This window comes from Thalassophryne amazonica, chromosome 23 (assembly GCF_902500255.1).
Source record: "Thalassophryne amazonica chromosome 23, fThaAma1.1, whole genome shotgun sequence".
In the NCBI taxonomy this organism is placed as follows: Eukaryota; Metazoa; Chordata; class Actinopteri; order Batrachoidiformes; family Batrachoididae; genus Thalassophryne; species Thalassophryne amazonica.
In genome coordinates this window covers 7472563-7494029 of record NC_047125.1, presented here as the reverse complement: position 1 = coordinate 7494029, position 21467 = coordinate 7472563, and the positions used below count along the sequence as shown (strand labels likewise).

The 21467-nt window shown below is 42.1% G+C and overlaps 1 protein-coding gene across 5 annotated transcripts in view; it reads right to left on the bottom strand.

Annotated features, from left to right (window-relative positions):
- The window catches only part of pelp1 (proline, glutamate and leucine rich protein 1), a 37128-nt gene that overhangs the window by 7295 nt on the left and 8366 nt on the right, over positions 1-21467 (bottom strand). For all 5 annotated transcript variants that reach the window (XM_034164306.1, XM_034164309.1, XM_034164308.1 and 2 more), the window contains exons 3-16: positions 17800-17905; positions 17076-17225; positions 16446-16517; positions 13040-13099; positions 12641-12797; positions 7893-8025; positions 7655-7742; positions 7362-7450; positions 7050-7163; positions 5934-6084; positions 4643-4796; positions 4505-4560; positions 4042-4175; positions 2054-2156 (exon numbers count right to left, since the gene is read on the bottom strand). In XM_034164306.1, coding sequence (XP_034020197.1) covers positions 2054-2156; positions 4042-4175; positions 4505-4560; positions 4643-4796; positions 5934-6084; positions 7050-7163; positions 7362-7450; positions 7655-7742; positions 7893-8025; positions 12641-12797; positions 13040-13099; positions 16446-16517; positions 17076-17225; positions 17800-17905 — 1567 coding nt within the window. The remainder of the gene's footprint in view (positions 1-2053; positions 2157-4041; positions 4176-4504; positions 4561-4642; positions 4797-5933; positions 6085-7049; positions 7164-7361; positions 7451-7654; positions 7743-7892; positions 8026-12640; positions 12798-13039; positions 13100-16445; positions 16518-17075; positions 17226-17799; positions 17906-21467) is intronic.

Genomic DNA, 21467 nt, shown 5'->3' with positions numbered 1-21467 from the left:
ACAGAATTTGACAGTGTCTCACTAGGAGTGCTGACAAAACCCGTAACGTCTACAAAAAGCACAACCTGCTTATTTGCACCTATACCAACAAAACTGTTTAAGTACCTGTGGCCCACTCTTGGGGCGTCTGTGCTGGAAATGATTAACCTCTGGATCTGTTCCTAAATGTTTAAAATCTGCAGTGATTAAGCCATTACTTAAAAAATATAATCTTGACCCAAGTATATTGAAAAACTATAGGACGATATCAAATCTATCATTTTGCTCTAAAATTCTGGAAAAAGTGATTTCATGGCAGTTCGTGGACCACCTTACTGAGAATAATCTCTTTGAGTCACTGCAGTCTGCTTTTAGAAAATATCATTCCACAGAGACGGCTCTCACTAAGTGGTGAATGTTCTTCTGCTTGCAATGGATTCGGACACCCCTACGGTTCTGTTGCTGTTCGATCTCAGTGCTGCGTTTGGTACCGTGGATCATCATATTCTACTCACTAGGCTGGAGAATCATTTTAGGATTACTGGGAGTGCCCTTGCATGGTTGACATCATACCTGACCAGTCATTCTCACTGTGTTTTGTACAATAACACTACCTCTAACCTAAGTGACATGAAATTTCGGGTTCCACAGGGGTCTGTCTTAGGCCCCTTGATTTTCTCCCTTTATATAGCACCCCTTGGGCACATATTGCGGTGTTTTGGGATTACCTTTGACTGCTATGCTGATGATACTCAGTTATACATGCAGATAACTGCTGGCAATCATATCCACATAAAATCCTTAGAAGATTGCCTTGCATCAGTGAGAAGCTGGATGTCTAGAAACTTCCTACTTTTAAACTCTGGTAAGACTGAAACATTGGCATCGATTTGACCAGCTAACGCTTAGCCTAAGCTCCTGTGTCATACATCACACTGACAAAGTGAGGAACCTTAGGGTAATTTTTGATCCTACGTTGTCCTTTGGCCTCCACATTAGAGATATTATGAGGACTGCTTTCTTCCACCTGCAAAATATAGCGAAGATTCATCCCATTCTGCCTATGGCTGATACTGACACCCTGATTCATGCATTTGTTGCTTCCTGACTGGACTACTGCAGTGTTCTATTTTCTGGTTTACCACATTCCAGTATTAGGAGTCTCCAATTGGTTCAAATTGCTGCTGCCACACTTTTGACAGGAAGCAGAAAGTTTGACCACAGGTTCTGCTAGTAGCCTATAAAATTGTTCACAGAGTGACACCTCCCTACTTAGCTGACCTAATTAAACCCTACGTACCGGCCCGAGCTCTGTTTTCTCGAGGTGCAGGACTACTTTGTGTCCCTGCGGTGAATAAAAAGTCTGTGGTTCCAGAGCTTTCTCTTATCGTGCCCCTGTTGTGTGGAATGATCTCCCTGCATCAATAAAACAGTCAGATTCTGTAGAGACTTTCAAGTCCAGAATTAAGATGCACTTATTTTCCCTTTCGTATGGCTAGCATACCGGCATAGTATGTTACTATGCTTTTTACTCTCTTAAATTAATTTGTTAGTAAAGAAAGCGGGACCGCGGCCTCAACTTTATCTAAAGTCTGGGTCTTGGATGTTTAATGCTGACAAATTACACTGTATTTGTTGTCTTTCTGCCACCTGATTCTGTTTTTCTCTGTTTGAGGTGCAGCTCCATCCAGTGATGGGGGTGGTGTCTTCTTCTGCAAGCCTCCCATCCTGTGCACCAGCATGGATGCCCAAAATTTCCTGTATATTTGAAGTAAATTGTATCTGTAGCATGGCCCAAGCAGAGGGTCACCCCTTTGAGTCTGGTCTGCTTGAGGTTTCTCGCTCAAATCATCAGAGGGAGTTTTTCCTTACTGCTGTCACCTGTGTGCTTGCTCGAGGTGCTGGTAAGGTTAGACCTTACTTGTGTGAAATGCCTTGAGGCAACGTTGTTGTGATTTGGTGCTATATAAATAGAGAATAGACTGAAATTGTTTGTTAGATTGTTTTTGGCAGTTTCAGAAAGTGCCTCCATCGTGTGTTGCACCTGAGCAGGACTGAGAAGAACATCGGTTACCTTGTGGTTGCGGTCGGTACGACCGTTGCTCAGAATGGATACAGCACAAGTCAGCGGCGGGGGCCAACGGGGTGATGGTACCAGAACCAACGCCAGTAACAGTCTGGAAACCAACATTGGATAAGGTTTCATGTTAAAAATGATAAACCACTAAGGGGTGTCTTACACCAGTGTTGCATGGAAAAAAAAATATGTCCCACTGGTTTCACGTCTTTTGTACCACAAGTGTAACTCATCGACATAAAGTACAGAATTATTACCGCTGCTGATTTAGTGGGTCAGGCGCACGTTATAGTCTCTGATCTCAATTACATGCAGACAGAAACCCAACCAGGCCACAAATAATTGTTAATAACGCAGATGAAAACTATCAAACAAATATTCAGTCATTCGGATGTAAACAGCCTCCTGGTTGACACCTGGCATTTTGTTTTAAAGACTCTGCAGCTGAATCGTGCGTGTCCTCGCAGTAATTACTGCATACCTAGGTAGTGCACGCATGTAAAGCTATATACCAGAACATAATGGTCAACTCATTGAGAGAATGAAAAAAAAAAGTTTGCTTCTAAAAAGAAACGGGAGAAAAACTGAGAAAGTAATCCTGAGAACCAGGACGGTGAGATATCTCCCCTCTGGAGAGTGTCTGCAGTGTTGCCAGGTAGTTTTGAATTTTATTTTGTGGATTAAAATATTTTTGGGCTGGTTTGGATGCTTGTGGTGCGTTTTTAAAAATGTATTTTATTGCCAATTTTAAACAAAACCCATCAGTGCATGATTAGTAGGTTACATGGCAACTGTCCTTTTTTATGTATATGCCGGCTGCGCTGCTTTTCTGGTCAGGAATGTACTGTATAGCTCAAACTGTGGGGCTCCACACTGCCCCCAAATGGTCACATTTTTGCAACTATTTTTTTGAGACGAGAGAACTGAAGGGGGGGGGGGGGGGGGGAGAGATCAAGCATGAGCAACATGCAAATCTGGCAACTTATTTTTTTTTTTAATGAGTGTGTCTGCTTGTGCTGGCTCTGTGTGTGTGTGTGTGTGTGTGTGTGTGTGTGTGTGTGTGTGTGTGTGTGTGTGTGTGTGTGTGTGTGTGTGTGTGAGAGAGGGGGTCTAGAAATCAGGATTCAATTTAGATGCTGCTCTCTATTAAAAAAGTGACTATATTGTTTTTCACATGTAAATATGTTTGAATATATTCATTAAAATCACAAGAAAACCATGTTTCAGACAGACATGGCTGAGGGAGTTCATTTATTAGTACAGGAAGTACGACGGGAAGAATGTGAATCATTATACTATACATTATAAAAATGGGAAAGACGCGTAAGTTTTATATAAAAGGTTGTAAAATATGATACAGACTCAGGTTGGTGTCTCACCCCTGAGAGCTGACAGGCACGTGTCCTGATTGGCCACATCATACTCTTAAAATTTTCAGTAAGTGCAGTACTCTGACTGAAATAAATAAATAAAAGTTAGTCCGGAGCTCTGATCTGCCAGATATATATCAGGGGGAGTCCCTGATGATTTGGGACGAGAGCACAGCTTCAGTGTTTTATCTCATCTCCAACTCTGGTGACAGAACATATTGAAGTTACAAAAGAGAGTAAATTTTCTCCAACATGACAAATTCTTTTAATCTGACATAATTTCTTCAGGCTTCAGTTATTGTTCTCTTCTAACTGGCAGCATTAGAACATTATTACATATTGTTATAAATGTTAAAATCAATCAATAACACACACGCACACACACAATGATATTTTTTGCCAAAACACCCAGTGCTAAGTGAGTCCAAGGCTGTCCACTGAGACACTGGTAAATATTCTAAATTTGGTTAGAAGTTTGTTGCCAGTGTATTTGACAATTGTCTCATTGGAATTGAATCTGTCCCATCACATCTTGTCAAAATGGGGACCTCGTCTGATTGGCTTATTTCTGCTTTCTTTTCTTCCAAATCACTGCAATCAAAATGAAGCTAATACCTGTAGAGTTCTCGGCGAGGAAAGGCACTGCTGTACTGACCGCTGATGCCCCCTGCAGGTTCACATGCAGTACTGCTACTGGACTGCTGCTGTTGCAGGCGGACACACAGCGGTAAGACCACCCCGTGGAGACGCTGCGGAAAACGCAAATACAGCCCAGACAACAAATTACTGACAAACGCAAAACGGAAAGAATGAAAAAAAGAACAAAACACAACATATGTGGACAGAAAACTGCTTGTAGCTGCAACAGCAAATGACCTGTTATGAAGAATGAATAGGTTTAGAAACATTCATTGTACCTCAAAGAAATACAGCCAGCAACAGTTTGTAATATGCAGCATGTCAACATAAAACACAGCAGTGTGACAAACACTTTGTTTCTCCTGCTCTGTGCAGGACGACAGGGCCACACACAGACAAACTCAACTTCACACACGGGTGGAAAAAACTCATACTGTACCTTGTGTATGTCGTCCTTTAGCAACGTGCCGCTGGTCAGTATGATTTGTCTAAGAGCTGCAATCAAAAAATGGGAAAGACGCGTAAGTTTTATATAAAAGGTTGTAAAATATGATACAGATTCAGGTTTGTGTCTCACCCCTGAGGGCTGACAGACACGTGTCCTGATTGGCCAAAAGGTCTCCTTTCCTCTGGAGTGACGGTCCAACAGTGTCTGCCATGACCAGCTGCTTTGTGCGGCGCGGGCCGGGTTTCCCACCGGGAACCACATCAGCTGACAGGCCAGCTCGGAGCTGGAGAACAGCACACACACAGGATCAACTACAGACGCACAAACACGCTGCTGCTGAGCTCAGACTGTGAACAAATCACAAGTGTTTCAGCTTTCACAAGTGAGAGCACAGACAGCTGCTTTTCTAGTCAGCTTCATCCTTCTAGAATTAATGAAAACTCCACCAGTGATTTGGAAATGTTCTTGTATCTGTTGCCTAACTTGTGGACAGAAAGCGCATAACCAAACCAGACTTTGTGCTCACCTCTAATTTACATTTGTGTGCATTTACCCAAAAAAAAGACACAAACCTGGAAAACATTGTGTAAAATACAAAATGGACCATGTGACTCTGTGGTATAGTTCTGATCTGGATCCTTGTCTCCATTTTTTGGTCCTTGGAGGAAAACATGGATAGAACATTACCATCTACTGGCGCCCAGTTATATCACATGGTTGTCAACCTGAATCACAACTTAAGACTTTTTGGTTTTGCAAATGCCTTTTTTTAACAAATGAAAAAAACCTATTTTACAAAAGCACATTTATTTGTGAACACCAACACACACGTTACATTAACTTGTGTTGGTTTTAACATAGAAGGAATTAGTCAACCAATCAGTATGAGCGGAGGCTCAGTTTACCCATAATCCCTTTGGGAATCTGTGTGTTAATGTTCAAATCTTCAGAATTAGTGCATTATTTTAAAATGAACAGATGTGTTATATTTTTACTTTGTACATATTGAGAGTAGACATTAATTTAGATATTCTATACAGATTAATTTGGTTTATAAATCAAAACCATAAGTCAAACCTGCTTTCCTTTTCAAGATGTCTGCCTCACGGCTGGACCTCTGTATGCTGTCAAGGTGAAAATGACGCTTCCCTACAGCAGTGGGCAGGGCGCACCAAGACAGAAGCATTGGCTGTGATCACCTTTGATTCTATCAGAAGGATTGGTGGTGTTTAAACTCAAAATCCGCTTGTTCACAGCTGAGAGTGTACCAGAAACAATGCTGAAAATTATTGGTTAGCTGTAAATTCCGATACATTTTTTGGTATGTATGTATGTATATATATATATATATATATATATATATATATATATATAGCGAGAGAGAGAGAGAGAGAGAGAGAGAGAGAGAACCTGAACTCACCTTGACAGAGTCGGCCCCTGGAGTGATGTCACCCAGCAGGTGGATAAACAGGAGATCTGTTTGTCCAGATGTTGCCTGAAGAATACCGGCAGAAGCTCCCACCACTTGGACCCAGAGCTCCAAGGTTCTATATACAGATACTCTCACTGAACTATGGGTTGAAAACAGAAACACAAGACGCAAATTAAACGCTGCCCACTCAAAGTCATAAAATACACATGAATAAACTCCAACACTGTGGCTCAGGTAGACTTTAATCTCAAAGGTTTCATAAATAATGAGAGAAAAAAAAAAAAAAAAATCAACTGTAAGATTGTTGTGAAGATTCTTGCTCAGTTTGTGGTGATGGGAATGTTACCTAAACGTCACGCATAAGTTTGATATATTTTGTTTTCAACAAGGAAAGCTAAACTTTCATAAAGTTAGTTTATTAAGTTTAATAAATCAAAAATCAGCTGACAGAACAGAAATATCTGTTGTTAAAGTTCATTAATCAACACCTCAAAGCCTAATAAACTGATACATTTTGCAACTGGAACAATTTATTACACCTCTTACAGTCTTTGTTGACAAAAACTTTAAATCAACAAAAAAAAATTTTTTTTCACATGCTCCCAAATTAAATATTTACCTTCTTATTAGACAGGAATATCTGATTAAATTTGATTCAGATTTACTTTCAAGTGACAGGAACAACAAGAAGACAGAGGACGGGAAGGAGAGGAACAGTAGTTCCTGTCGTGAGCAGCATTTATATTTGTATTTACATTTTGCAAATTGTTTTATTTTTACTTTTCATACTCTGTGTGCTGCTATACAATGCTGCTGGAACCTCAATTTCCCTGAGGGAGTCTTCCCAAGGGATTAATATGAAGAAATAAAATAACTATCGGTTTTGAACATTTTCTGATATTTTACCTTATTTGGTCATAATGATAATAACAGTTTAAATTTCCTATCATTTACATTCTTATTCTACATGTTAATACCCTCACAATGAATGCAAATGTAATGTGGCACTAATCTGACATGGATATAATTAACCAGCCTGTGAACTAATTACTTCAACAGCTGCAGGACCAAGAAGAGTTTTTAGTGAATCAAAGCCAAAGCTACCTGTAGGCTCTCTGCTGGCCCAGAGTGCTTTCTGACAGCGGCGTCCAGGCCGACAGGGTTTGAGAAAACAGCCTTTGGAGTACAGAGGCGTACTGAACCATCCCGTGACGAACCCTGTAAAACACATATTACCCACAATGCATCGGCACCACATTACAACTGCTATATTTTCATAACTTTAATGAGTGGACAAAGAATGTTTTTGCTTCTGCTGTTTTTTTGCGCTATACAACTAGCAGCACGTATGTCTGCAACCATCTTAGGGACCTAGTTCCTGCAGCTGAAAAGTGCTTTGAGAGGGAGATAACTCACACTGTGATCAGCGCCGACAGGACGTCCAGCGTGTTGGTGTGAACGATGGGAAGCAGCAGGACCCTCAGACTTCCATCACCTGTTGTATTCTGGGACAAACGCAGCAAATTAAACAAGTGGCAAATCTTCTCGCACTGGTGCTCATAAAATAGAGCATGTCACAGTGGAACAGATGGAATTCCTTCATTCAACAAGCGAGTTTGCTTGATGTAACCTGCCCAGAAACGCAGCTTCAAGACATTCAGACAACAACAAAACGTAAGATTTTTTTTTTAAAAAGCATGGATTCTCACGATGCTCTTGGAGCTGACGGCGAGGGCTCGACACACCAGGTTGAGGACGGGTCTGACGGGCAGGCGGACTGCTGAAGATGGATCCACCCTGAAGGACAAAATCAAAAACAAGATCCTGTCTTTTTGCTATTGGGAACACCTAGACTCATCTGGAATCTCTCACTCAGTTCAGTGGACATCAAAATATCTCTGATCAGTATTTATCTTGTGGTTTGAGGAGGACGTTCCTGTGTCCTACCTGAGTGTGTGTTTGAGAGCCAGGCAGGCGGCAGTGTATCTGTGCTGGAGCTGCAGCAGCACCAGAGGGTCCGACTGGTCGAGATCAGGAAAGACGAGCTCCACCCCGGGACCTTCATACTGCACCGTTCCATCTAACGGCACAGTTTGGTCACAGCATAACCCCACAGCACGGGACACAAATAAGAAATAAAGCTCAAGATTCACTGTGGACTCTAAATCTGGAGTTAAAAACCAATGTTCAGAAAAACTACTCTCTAAATTCACAGAAGCGTTGATGTTTGTGGGGTCAGCTGTCTTCTGGACTGACACATGACCATGTACCCAAATATATACCGACTGTAAAGGAACTTTATGGAAGTGAACAGGGCACTTTTAAAATAATCGAGAACCCGTTCCTAGTTATTTTTTTTATTCCGTTACCCGGCCATCATCATTATTACATCAATGATCGAGATACAATTGTTTAGTTGCAACACATCTGTCAATCTTGTGTTGTGCCTTTTTGTCTTTTATCAGTCACACACTGCAAAAACTGAGAAAACTAAGAAAGCAAAAAAGCTTTGCTTAAAGAAAATTTGACTTCATTTTTGTCTAAAGGAACAAGATTGTTTTCCTTATTTTAAGACAGAGGCTACAGTGGTCCCTCGCTATAACGCAGTTCACCTTTCGCAGCCTCGCAGTTTTGCGGATTTTTTTTGTGCAACTTTGCATGCTTCTGTTTTTTTTTTTTTTTTTTTTTTAAACAGCGCATTGTGTTCTGCGTCCTGATAAGGCGGGCCGGTCGCGGCACCAGTCGGCATCACCGCGACTGTTCTCACTGCCTCCGATGCGCTTACTGAGTCTGCGAGCTCGGTAAGTGCCGCAGCGGGCCACTCACACCGCCCCCGTCTGCTGTGCGGAGCTGCAGACAAGTCTGGCAACAGGTCCAGAGACTACCCTCGCCGTTTTGATGCGAAGCGCTCCGGCAGCCTGCAAGGATAGACTTCTTGCAGAAAAATCCACAGCACGGTCTTGGTAACTGCAGCCGCAGAGCTCTGTGGCCATGTGGATTCTTTGCGGGTCGCGCATCCGTACTCCCGGAGGCAGTGAACGAAGGGAGCGCATGCGCATTGTGTTCTGTGTGTGTCTGTTTATAATCTTCTCGCCCAGAAGAAAAAAAGAATGTTTACACAGGAGAGAAAAGTGATAAAATGTTAATGCCTGTTTGAGAAAAGTGTATAAAGTGTGTAGTGATGGGTCTTAAAACATGTATTTTCAATTTTCAATTTCAATTTATTTTAATTTATATGGTGCCAAATCACAACAGAGTTGCCTCAAAGCGCTTCACACAGGTAAGGTCTAACCTTACCAACCTCCAGAGCAACAGTGGTAAAGAAAAACTCCGTCTGAGGAATACAACACGAATACAACTCCCATCTCTGGATGGAGCTGCACTTTAAACAGAGAGAAAAAAACAGAATCAGGCATCAGAAACACAAAAAATACTGCAAAATTTGCCAGCATTAAACAACAAGAAAAACAGATAAATACTAAGGTGATCGCCGGCCACTAGCCCTAAACTTCACTAAAAGACCCAGAATTTAGGTGAAGTTGAGGCCCGCTCCAATTACTAATAAATGAATTAAAAGAGTAAAAAGCGTAAAACAAAACTGTACCAGTATGCTAGCCATATGAAAGGGAAAATAAGTGCGTCTTAAGTCTGGACTTGAAAATCTCCACAGAATCTGACTGTTTTATTGACGCAGGGACATCATTCCACAGAACAGGGGCACGATAAGAGAAAGCTCTGTGACCCACAGACTTCTTATTCACCTTAGGGAGACAAAGTAGTCCTGCACCCTGAGAACGTAACGCCCAGGCCGGTACGTAAGGTTTAATTAGATCAGCTAGGTAGGGAGGTGCCAGTCCATGAATAACTCTATAGGTTAGTAGCAGAACCTTAAAATCTGATTTCACTGGGACAGGAAGACAGTGAAGAGACGCCAAAATGGGTGTAATGTGGTTGTACTTTCTGCTTCGTGTCAAAAGTCTGGCTGCAGCATTTTGAACCAACTGGAGACCCCTAATGCTAGACTGCAGTAAACCAGAAAATAGAACATTGCAGTAGTCCAATCTAGAAGAGATAAATGCATGGATCAGGGTCTCAGCATCAGCCATAGACAGGATGGGACGAATCTTCGCTATATTTCGCAGGTGGAAGAAAGGAGTCCTAGTAATATTTCTAATGTGGAGGCCAAAGGACAACGAAGGATCAAAAATTACCCCAAGGTTCCTCACTTTGTCAGTGTGATGTATGACACATGAGCCAAGGCTGAGCATTAACTGGTCAAATTGATGCCGACGTCTCACTGGACCAAGAACCACAGGCTTTTAAGGTGGCAGTAATTAAACCATTACTTAAAAAGCCATCACTTGACCCAGCTATCTTAGCTAATTATAGGCCAATCTCCAACCTTCCTTTTCTCTCAAAAATTCTTGAAAGGGTAGTTGTAAAACAGCTAACTGATCATCTGCAGAGGAATGGTCTATTTGAAGAGTTTCAATCAGGTTTTAGAATTCATCATAGTACAGAAACAGCATTAGTGAAGGTTACAAATGATCTTCTTATGGCCTCGGACAGTGGACTCATCTCTGTGCTTGTTCTGTTAGACCTCAGTGCTGCTTTTGATACTGTTGACCATAAAATTTTATTACAGAGATTAGAGCATGCCATAGGTATTAAAGGCACTGCGCTGCGGTGGTTTGAATCATATTTGTCTAATAGATTACAATTTGTTCATGTAAATGGGGAATCGTCTTCACAGACTAAAGTTAATTATGGAGTTGCACAAGGTTCTGTGCTAGGACCAATTTTATTCACTTTATACATGCTTCCCTTAGGCAGTATTATTAGACGGTATTGCTTAAATTTTCATTGTTACGCAGATGATACCCAGCTTTATCTATCCATGAAGCCAGAGGACACACACCAAAACTGCAGGATTGTCTTACAGACATAAAGACATGGATGACCTCTAATTTCCTGCTTTTAAACTCAGATAAAACTGAAGTTATTGTACTTGGCCCCACAAATCTTAGAAACATGGTGTCTAACCAGATCCTTACTCTGGATGGCATTACCCTGACCTCTAGTAATACTGTGAGAAATCTTGGAGTCATTTTTGATCAGGATATGTCATTCAAAGCGCATATTAAACAAATATGTAGGACTGCTTTTTTGCATTTACGCAATATCTCTAAAATCAGAAAGGTCTTGTCTCAGAGTGATGCTGAAAAACTAATTCATGCATTTATTTCCTCTAAGCTGGACTATTGTAATTCATTATTAGGTTGTCCTAAAAGTTCCCTAAAAAGCCTTCAGTTAATTCAAAATGCTGCAGCTAGAGTACTGACGGGGACTAGAAGGAGAGAGCATATCTCACCCATATTGGCCTCTCTTCATTGGCTTCCTGTTAATTCTAGAATAGAATTTAAAATTCTTCTTCTTACTTATAAGGTTTTGAATAATCAGGTCCCATCTTATCTTAGGGACCTCGTAGTACCATATCACCCCAATAGAGCGCTTCGCTCTCAGACTGCAGGCTTACTTGTAGTTCCTAGAGTTTGTAAGAGTAGAATGGGAGGCAGAGCCTTCAGCTTTCAGGCTCCTCTCCTGTGGAACCAGCTCCCAATTCAGATCAGGGAGACAGACACCCTCTCTACTTTTAAGATTAGGCTTAAAACTTTCCTTTTTGCTAAAGCTTATAGTTAGGGCTGGATCAGGTGACCCTGAACCATCCCTTAGTTATGCTGCTATAGACGTAGACTGCTGGGGGGTTCCCATGATGCACTGTTTCTTTCTCTTTTTGCTCTGTATGCACCACTCTGCATTTAATCATTAGTGATCGATCTCTGCTCCCCTCCACAGCATGTCTTTTTCCTGGTTCTCTCCCTCAGCCCCAACCAGTCCCAGCAGAAGACTGCCCCTCCCTGAGCCTGGTTCTGCTGGAGGTTTCTTCCTGTTAAAAGGGAGTTTTTCCTTCCCACTGTAGCCAAGTGCTTGCTCACAGGGGGTCGTTTTGACCGTTGGGGTTTTACATAATTATTGTATGGCCTTGCCTTACAATATAAAGTGCCTTGGGGCAACTGTTTGTTGTGATTTGGCGCTATATAAAAAAAAATTGATTGATTGATTGATTTCAGTCTTATCAGAGTTTAAAGCAGGAAGTTTCTAGACATCCAACTTCTCACTGCTGCAAGGCAATCTTCTAAGGATTTTATGTGAACAAGATTACCAGCAGTTATCGGCATGTATAACTGAGTATCATCTGCATAGCAGTGAAAGGTAATCCCAAAACGCTGTAATATGTGCCCAAATCTTCACGGATTTCGCCTATTGCCGGTTATTTTTAGAATGTAACTCCTGCGATAAACGAGGGACCACTGTAATCTTAAAATAAGAATTCTGTCCAATTTTAAGGCACATTTTGATTATTCAGTGCTCAGACATTTTGCTAGTTTTGAGATTTGTAACAAAGTAAATTTTTTTGCTCAATACAAGACAATGTGGCTAGATTTCGGATTATTTGGCTCACTTTGAGAGGGCCAGTTTTTGCAGTGTAGATGCTCACCGGGGATGGTCTGTTCTGCTTGAGGTTTCTTCAGTAATGAAAAAAAAAAACCCTGAGGGAGTTTTTCGTTACCTATACGCTTGCTTCGTTGAGAGCCAATAAAGATAAACCCTTGTACAAAAAAATCATGGTCTACCTGTTTCTGATCCCTGGTATATCTGAGCCAGGAGGCCATTAGCCGAGGCCAGTAAACAGTGGATCTGATTAGCCCAGCCCTCGGCTCTGCCAGCACCCATCCCTCTGTCCAACAGGCCGCCCAGACAGGGCAATCGTGCGTAACACTGACAGGCCACCTGACAAAGTAAGACACGCAAAACCTGCTCAGAAACACCTCAAAATGCAAATATACACACAGATAAAGACAGACAGATAGATGACAGAAAAAAGATAGAGCGAGAGAGAAATATGCTGATAGCTACAGAGTGAAAGAGACAGACAGATGGCTATAAAGACAGGCAGAAAGATAAAGAGGTGGAGAGATATAAATAAGACCGTGAATTCAGTGTTTGCTCCTCAGCAGTAAAAAAATACAAACCTCTTGTGTTTTCTTGTTGGAACTTTCCATTTTCGAGAGAAAATAAGCTCCCAGTTTGTCCTGGAGAAAAAAAAAAAAATCTTAACAGAAGCAATGAAATGAACTCAACCAAGTGGGCTTCGATTGTTTGAAGACAACAAATCAGAATTCAGACTTCTGTATCAGAACATTTCAACGCATTCACAAACAACGGCCAACTTCGTCTCTTTTGTGTCTTTGGAAGGAACCCACAGACATGGGGGAACATGGAAACTCCACACAGACACGACCAGCTGGGAAGTGAACCTGGAACCGAAGCCACACTGACTTAGCACTGCTGCCTCACGGTGAGAAGGTCTGGGGTTCGATTCCACATATGCCCAGTTCCTTTTAGTGTGGAATTTGCATGTTCTTCCCATGTCTGTGTGGGTTCCCACTATCATGAACATGCACATTTGGGTCTGCTCCTTTCTCTGCCCCTGACCGAGGCAGCGTCTCCACATCTGGACTTGGACCCCAGGCACTGGAGTGTAGCCAGACACTGCTGGCTTGTGTTCAATTGTAATCAAGATGAGTTCAATGCAGAGAACAAGTTTCATTGGGCCTCATGTATCAAAGTTGCGCACTTGTGGCATAAATTTACGGTGTAAATTTGAAGTACACCAAAGCTGCCGTGACATGTATCAAGCAGTGCGCACCTGCCCATTTCCGGCGTACGCCTGACGCGACCTTGATAAATGCGGCGGGTAAAAACAATCGGAATTATAATAAACACGCCCATAAATATTCAGACTCCACTTCAGACACACCCTCCTCATTTTACGACATGGAAGCCAGGAAGACGGCAAAGAAAAAGAACTCCATCAATCACGATGCATGCCAATAGAGCGTCAAAAGCGGCCGTTGTATTAATTGTTTTGTAGTATAATCAAAAAAGTGTTACAGTGGTCCCTCGTTTATCACGGGAGTTACGTTCTAAAAACAGCCCGTAATACGCGAAACCGCGACGTAGTCAGCGTTATTTTTTTAGAATTATTATAGACGTTTCAAAGCTGTAAAACCCCTGTAAAACCACCATGAACATTTCTCTCTCTCACTTTTCTCTCGTGTGTAAACGATCTTAAAGTTCAAACCTTAGTAGAAATATAAGACCAAACTGTTTTCAGGCCCAAACATTTGTTTGAGAAATAAAAATAGAACGTTTTCCTATAAATAATTATGATGGCTTTTAGAACTAACGAATTTAATTTGAACGATCAACGTACAAGGTTGGACACATAAGAAATTATTAATAGTGACTGACCAGTATTTCACAGATCGCGCCTCTGCGTCCTGACGCTGTGCCTTTTTCCACGCACACCTGGCTGCAGGTGTCTGTTTCTGAGTGACAAACACAGTTATGAGTAGTTGTTGCCGCTCTTTTTTCTTCTGGGTGAGAAGATTCTTATAAACAGACACATAGAACACAGAACACTGTTTAAAAAAAAAAAAAAAAAAAAAAAAAAAAAAAAAAAAAAAAAGCATGCAAAATTGGACTAAAAACTCTGCGAAACGACGAGGCCGTGAAAGGTGAACCGCGTTATAGCGAGGGACTGCTGTATTCTCTTTTCACATGTCAATAATTCTTGACGTGGATATTTGCTCGCTCAATTAATAAGACACGCCTAATTTTTCAGATTTCTTTATTCTTAAAATGTATTTCTTTCTTTATTTTATTGTGACAAACGAATGGAGACGACACAACCTGATTGCAGCACAGGCGAAGGGAATGACAACACTACAGTTCTTATGATCAATTTCATTGTCTAAAACAATCACACCACATAAAGTTAAGCTCAGCGCTGTTCTGGCTCCAGGCTTGAAGTCTGGAGAAAAAGGCGCGCAGCGCTTTCTTTGCAGTCAGCGCTGTGGCCACGGATCGTGCTCGATAGACCAGCAATCCCGCAAAAGTGGGATTTGTATTGATTATTATGTAGTATGTAGATTATTAGATAGTAGATTATTATGTAAAATCAGGAAAGTGTTATTTATGTAACAGATGCATTGATTTGTATGATGGCACTGTTTATCAGACCGATCATATTCATTTTTATGTGGATTCCAGTGCTGGTTCATTTTGGTGTATAATTTACACCACCTCTCAACCTGGTGTATATTTTCAGCGCAGCGTACGCCAACGACCACATTGATAAATGCCAAGTGGTGCAGCCGTTTTGGCGTACACCCCATATACGCTCAAATATTGCCGTACGCACGTTGATACATGAGGCCCATTGTCTGTATTCATGTATATACAATGACAAGAAACACCCTTCTCCTTACCTAAAGCCCCTTTCACACTGCGCCTGCTGCGTATCTAATAACGGGGGAATGTCTGCGTCAGTTGCGCGCAGCCAGGGGGAGAAGCTTGATGAGGTGAGAGTGCCAAGGAGCTGCAGCCAGACTGTAAATTGAGCAGGTGTGCGCTCCAATTTCTCTTCTAGTTTATCTTTCTTCTTGTGCAGTGCTGCAGGTGTGCGCTCTGATTTCTCTTCTAGTTTATTCTTCCTGTGACCGCAGAGCTGCAGCCGGAGTTCGCATGCGCAAACTGTCCATGAGTGGACGTGGATACGTCCTCCGTGAGGAGTTATACTGGATGTGGACATGTCCTGTCGCTGCCGATCGGTCTGTGAGCAGGGTTATGGACTTTATTTAACACAATCATGAGAGAACTTGAGGATGTGAGCGTGAGGAACTGCAGCCGGGCTGCAATGAGCATTTTTTTTCTTTTAATTGTTCACATGTGCTCTTTCAGCGGTATAGTTTTACTGGATTGTGTATACGGTATAAAAAGTTCAACAACAATTCTGCGTGATTTATAGCTCGGCAACAATGGAGCACAACAGGAATCAAAAATTGGCGGCAGGTAGCATTATATTGGGTAGGTGTGGCATCCAGTCACGTTAAGTACCGTTAAGTTGCCTCAACTCGCGAGAAAACTACCTTTCTGCGTCCTGTGCTTGAGGCAGAAAAAGTTAAACATGTTTAATTTTTTTGTGTCCGTTTCGCCCTTTGCGTTCCTCATGGTATTGTAGCATTAGGTTGCATCAACTTGGCGTCGTCATGACGCTGCATGATGCAACTTCAAGCAGGCCCGGTGTGAAAGGGGCTTAAGGGCCCCTGCGGACATAATGTGTTTTTTTTTTGTAGGTACTCGTGCCTTTTAACAGTTGATCTAAGTGAGAACGGAACGTACACGGCCGTCGAGGAAAAAACAAACAAAAAAACGCACACTTTTTCAGAGCGGTCCATCTGAGCGCTTTAGGTTTAAGGTGTCTGAACTTTTCTGAAAGGCAACTGTGTACAGCGCAGTTGAGTGCTTTTTCCACCCCCAGACCTCTAGGAACAACCTGTTACTCATCTTTGGTCTCCGTTCTGCCTCTCTTACCCTGAGGGATCCACAGGCTCTGGGGTAATACGACATGCAGGCGATCATCCCCTCCATGGCTGCCAGCTCACACTGCGTCACAACAAGAAAAAAACAAATGAAGACCAAATGTAGCTGCTGTCTTGGACTGAAACGGTTAATGTGTGTTGACATAAGAAGAACAGAGCTAGTGCTTTGCAAAAGTATTCGACACCCAGTGACTTGATGGGACTGTTTTGATGTATTTGTACCCTGAGAGCCTAAACAAAGTATCAGCCGGCAAAGGGTTGACAGCGCTGTCCGTCCAATTGATCAACTATATTCCACAATATCTCCAATACCTAAGACAAATGTGTCACAAGTAGCTCCGGGGGAGGGAATAATCACCATGGCAACAGAGGCCTGGTGTGTATATTAATGAGGCCAAAGAGTCAGTGAGTGTAAAGTTGTTATCGACCAACCAAGATATCTGTCAGGCTCTAACAACATGAATTTTAAGTTTCAGCCGCATTAAATATGCATAAAACCATCTGCACCATACAATGTAATATTAACCCGTGCATGATGTACAAGGGTCGTCATTCATATGCCCCGCCTCCATGTTTAAATTTTCTAATTCACAGCTCGGACACGTCTGCTGTTTACACTCACCTCTGTCTTGAGGCCGAGCAGAGACGTGAGGATGCCGAGGATGGCGTTGAGGCCGACCTCCCGGGCCAGCTCTGCTAGCTGAGAAGAATACTGCAACAAATCCTTCAGAATGTTCACCGCTAGCTGGATGGTTTGAACCGGAGCCTGAGACTGGAGCATAACAAGCACAAGAACAGTGGCGATTCAGAGTGCAATGATGCCAAAGGAAGACGCAAATCTGGGGTGGAGCAAGGAATGAGACAACAGGGTTTTCTTGGGGGTTAATAAAAATGGAACAAAGAGTAAAGTCAATACAACCCGTCAATACAACCCATCCCTGACATGGTCACATCTATGTATTATTTTAGTGTCTTTCTTGCAGTTCATTTAAAAACACCACTGGTGTTATTTTCCTGACTGTGTATGCACAGCTGTGGACACATGTTTGGGTACATCTTGGTTAAAAACTTTCAAACTCAAGACATTACGGTGATTAGGGGTGTGATAACTGGACATAGCCCATCTCACTCCCCGAAGACAAAAATGCAAAGTTGATCACCAGGACAAAATCTGAACTTTTCTAATGTTAATTTTGGATAAACTGCTTCCTTCTTAGCTGACGGCCTTCCAGGCCATGATGATGATGATGATGATGACAGTGGCATCACATTTCTGTCTGAACTCCCTGATGACCGATAAAAGCTACAGGTCAGTCGGTGAAGCAGGAACAGCCTTCGTATCTTACCTGTATGACCTGCTGCACGGAGCGCAGCCACGACAGGCAGTGCTGCTGAAACAGATCACTGGAACTGTCCTTAACCAGCATGGAGAGAAGGCACAGCCCTTCAAATCTGCACACAGAGATGTGATCAGGAGAGGAGTGGGTACAGTGACCCAAAGGTACAACAAAACCCTTTATTATCACGGCCTGGAATGGGGCTGCTAAAAAAGTATAATGCATGGTTGATATCAATCTTGACTTGTCCAGATCACTAAAATCCAATGAGCCAACATCCCCATGTGGATTCTGTATGATCCCCGCGCCGCCGCACAATTCACTGTGCCAATGCGTCCCGCTTGACACCACGCTATATAAAATAATTTCATAGCCGATGATGCAGTTGCTCTCAGAAGTGAAACCAGAATCACCAGAAATTGCCCACAGCTGCAGGTTGTCTCATGCACATCGTGTGGTGGAGAATGAGTTTGAAATCTTGTCTCAAAGGTAATTATTTATAATATTATTTATATATATATATATATATATAAATATATATATATAGATCCTTATTCTGGATGGCATTACCCTGACCTCTAGTAATACTGTGAGAAATCTTGGAGTCATTTCATCAGGTGACCCTGAACCATCCCTTAGTTATGCTGCTATAGACTTAGACTGCTGGTGGATTCCCATGATGCACTGAGTGTTTCTTTCTCTTTTTGATCTGTATGCACCACTCTGCATTTAATCATTAGTGATTGATCTCTGCTCTCTTCCACAGCATGTCTTTTTCCTGATTCTCTCCCCTCAGCCCCAACCAGTCCCAGCAGAAGACTGCCCCTCCCTGAGCCTGATTCTGCTGGAGGTTTCTTTCTTATCTTAGGGACCTCATAGTACCATATCACCCCAACCTCTGCTGGAGGTTTCTTCTTGTTAAAAGGGAGTTTTTCCTTCCCACTGTCGCCAATTGCTTGCCCATAGGGGGTCGTTTTGACCGTTGGGGTTTTTCTGTAATTATTGTATGGCTTTTGCCTTACAATATAAAGCGCCTTGGGGCAACTGTTGTTGTGATTTGGCACTATATAAATAAAATTGATTGTGATTTGATAAAATCTTTAACTTGCCTGGCAACACATCTAATGTCTTGGAAACATCATCCATTACCATCAACACATGATGGAAGAGTTTCTTCTTGTAGTGCATCATCGCGTTTGCATGAATATTGTTGCTCTGCATTTCACCAACACTGAAATCAACAGCTAACTTTCAGGAACCTTCTCCTTTCTCATTCAAACGAATGACTTTCCCTTCTTTTTCTAACGTTAAAAGCTTTTCTTTTCTGAGATGCAGACGTTTTGCCAACAGGAGCCATTTTTCTTTGTTCTTTTATTTACTGGAGTAATCTTGTGAGCGCATGTTTGTGAGAGAAGCCTCAGTCCCACCGAGTGAAGGAGTGAAGAAGGAGCCACGCACCCTGTTTTTTTTGTTTCATGAGCTATCGTGGCAGTGGCTCAGAGTGGCTCTTAGAGGCATTATCTTCAGTTAACGAGGCTCCTCTCTGTGCGTGGCGCTAATTTCAAGATGTTCAAAATTTAGCAACAACAGCGTGGCGCAGTTTGTGTTCGAGTTACTGCGACGGCTTAGAGGCATTTGCGTGGTGATTACAAATCTGCTAAAAGCCCATTATCCGTGCGCCTGGCAGTTACACAGGACCTGAGAGGCTATTTTTGGAACGGCTCTTGCGCACACAATTCCACCTGCTCTGTGCGCTGAGCTCTATATAAATAACGTAATCATGTTCTGCCAAACCTTGGATGCTGAAAACACCTCTAATCACTTCTGGAATCACAGAGGACTGTTTCATCTGGACGCCTTTTTTTTTTTTTCCTCTTTCCTGCTCCATGTGGAATATATTTTGAACAGCTTAAGGTAACTATTTTTAATGTTTTTATAGCTTGATAACATCACGCTACACAGCACTGCGTGGCTCATACGTGGCTCATGCGTGGCTTAGCATGGCTAATACGAGCCATTCGAGGCTCGAATGACCTGTCGGTCGTGGCTTCTACGTGGCACGTGCGGGGTACAGAGAGGCACCTTAATAGTGGATACGTGTTAGATGAAAACATGGGTTATTCTTTGAATAATCACTCCACACCCATGCGTGGCTCCTTCTTCAGCCTTCATTATTTGGTGGGACCGAGGCTAGAGTTTTGATGCAACTTCGCACATAAACATTTTACTAAATGAAGTCACCCTGTGACTGATTCCACTCATTTACAAGAGTTCTTTTTCTCTTCACTGTGACAAGTTCTGGTATAATCAAGTCGTATTATTCAAAGCCTCTTACTTTGTGCTCGCCTTTATTTATACAGTATGTGTTCATTAGAATTCCTGGGGAGAACCCTGAAGTATATGTTACTCTAAAATCTTATTCTGCATTAATTCTCCCATCACAGAAGTATAATATACCTTTGTCAAGCACACTGACACGACCCCACACTAGGACCATATCATATGCTTTTGGACTTGCTGCTGATAATAGTCTGAATGATCCTTTCCATCACTGGACACGGTGTGTTCTTCCAACAATATCGAATACTGATTTATCTGACCACAGTGCACATTTCCACTGTGTGATGGCTGAACCTAGAGGCCTCTGAGGCCAAGGACGTCAATGCCACTTCTCAACAAGGTTAACATAAGGCTTGTTTTCTACACAGTAATTTTTTAAGTGGCATTAGTGACTGTAACTCCATTTCGTAGTGTTTGACAAAAAGTAATCGCTTGCGCATGTAATTATATCAGCTATTGATGAATGATGCTTTTTGATGCAGTTCTGACTGAAGGAGCAGAGATATCAGGTGTTCATCTTAGGCTTATGTCCTTGCCCTTTACCTACTGAAATTCCTCCAGATTCTTTCATCATGTAATGATATTATGCATTGCAGAGGGAGAAATATGCAAATCCCTTCCAATATTTCTTTGAGGAACATGCATCTGTTGACAAACTGGAGATCCTATGCCCATCTTGGCTTCTCAAAGACTCAGCCTTTCGCAGATACTGCGTTTGCACCAAATTACGACTGCAATCACCCGTTAACATCACCTATTTGAAATAACGTTGTTTTAAGTGTAGATGTAAGTCTACTGCTTTGCAGGGTAACCCATAAAATAAATACAACCCCTGGCAAAAATTATGGAATCACCGGCCTCGGAGGATGTTCATTCAGTTGTTTAATTCTGGAGAAAAAAAGCAGATCACAGACATGACACAAAACTAAAGTCATTTCAAATGTCAACTTTCTGGCTTTAAGAAACACTAAAAGAAATCAGGAAAAAAAAATTGTGGCAGTCAGTAACGGTTACTTTTTTAGACCAAGCAGAGGGAAAAAATACGGAATCACTCAATTCTGAGGAAAAAATTATGGAATCATGAAAAACAAAAGAACGCTCCAACACATCACTAGTATTTTGTTGCACCACCTCTGGCTTTTATAACAGCTTGCAGTCTCTGAGGCATGGACTTAATGAGTGACAAACAGTACTCTTCATCAATCTGGCTCCAACTTTCTCTGATTGCTGTTGCCAGATCAGCTTTGCAGGTTGGAGTCTTGTCATGGACCATTTTCTTCAACTTCCACCAAAGATTTTCAATTGGATTAAGATCCGGACTATTTGCAGGCCATGAC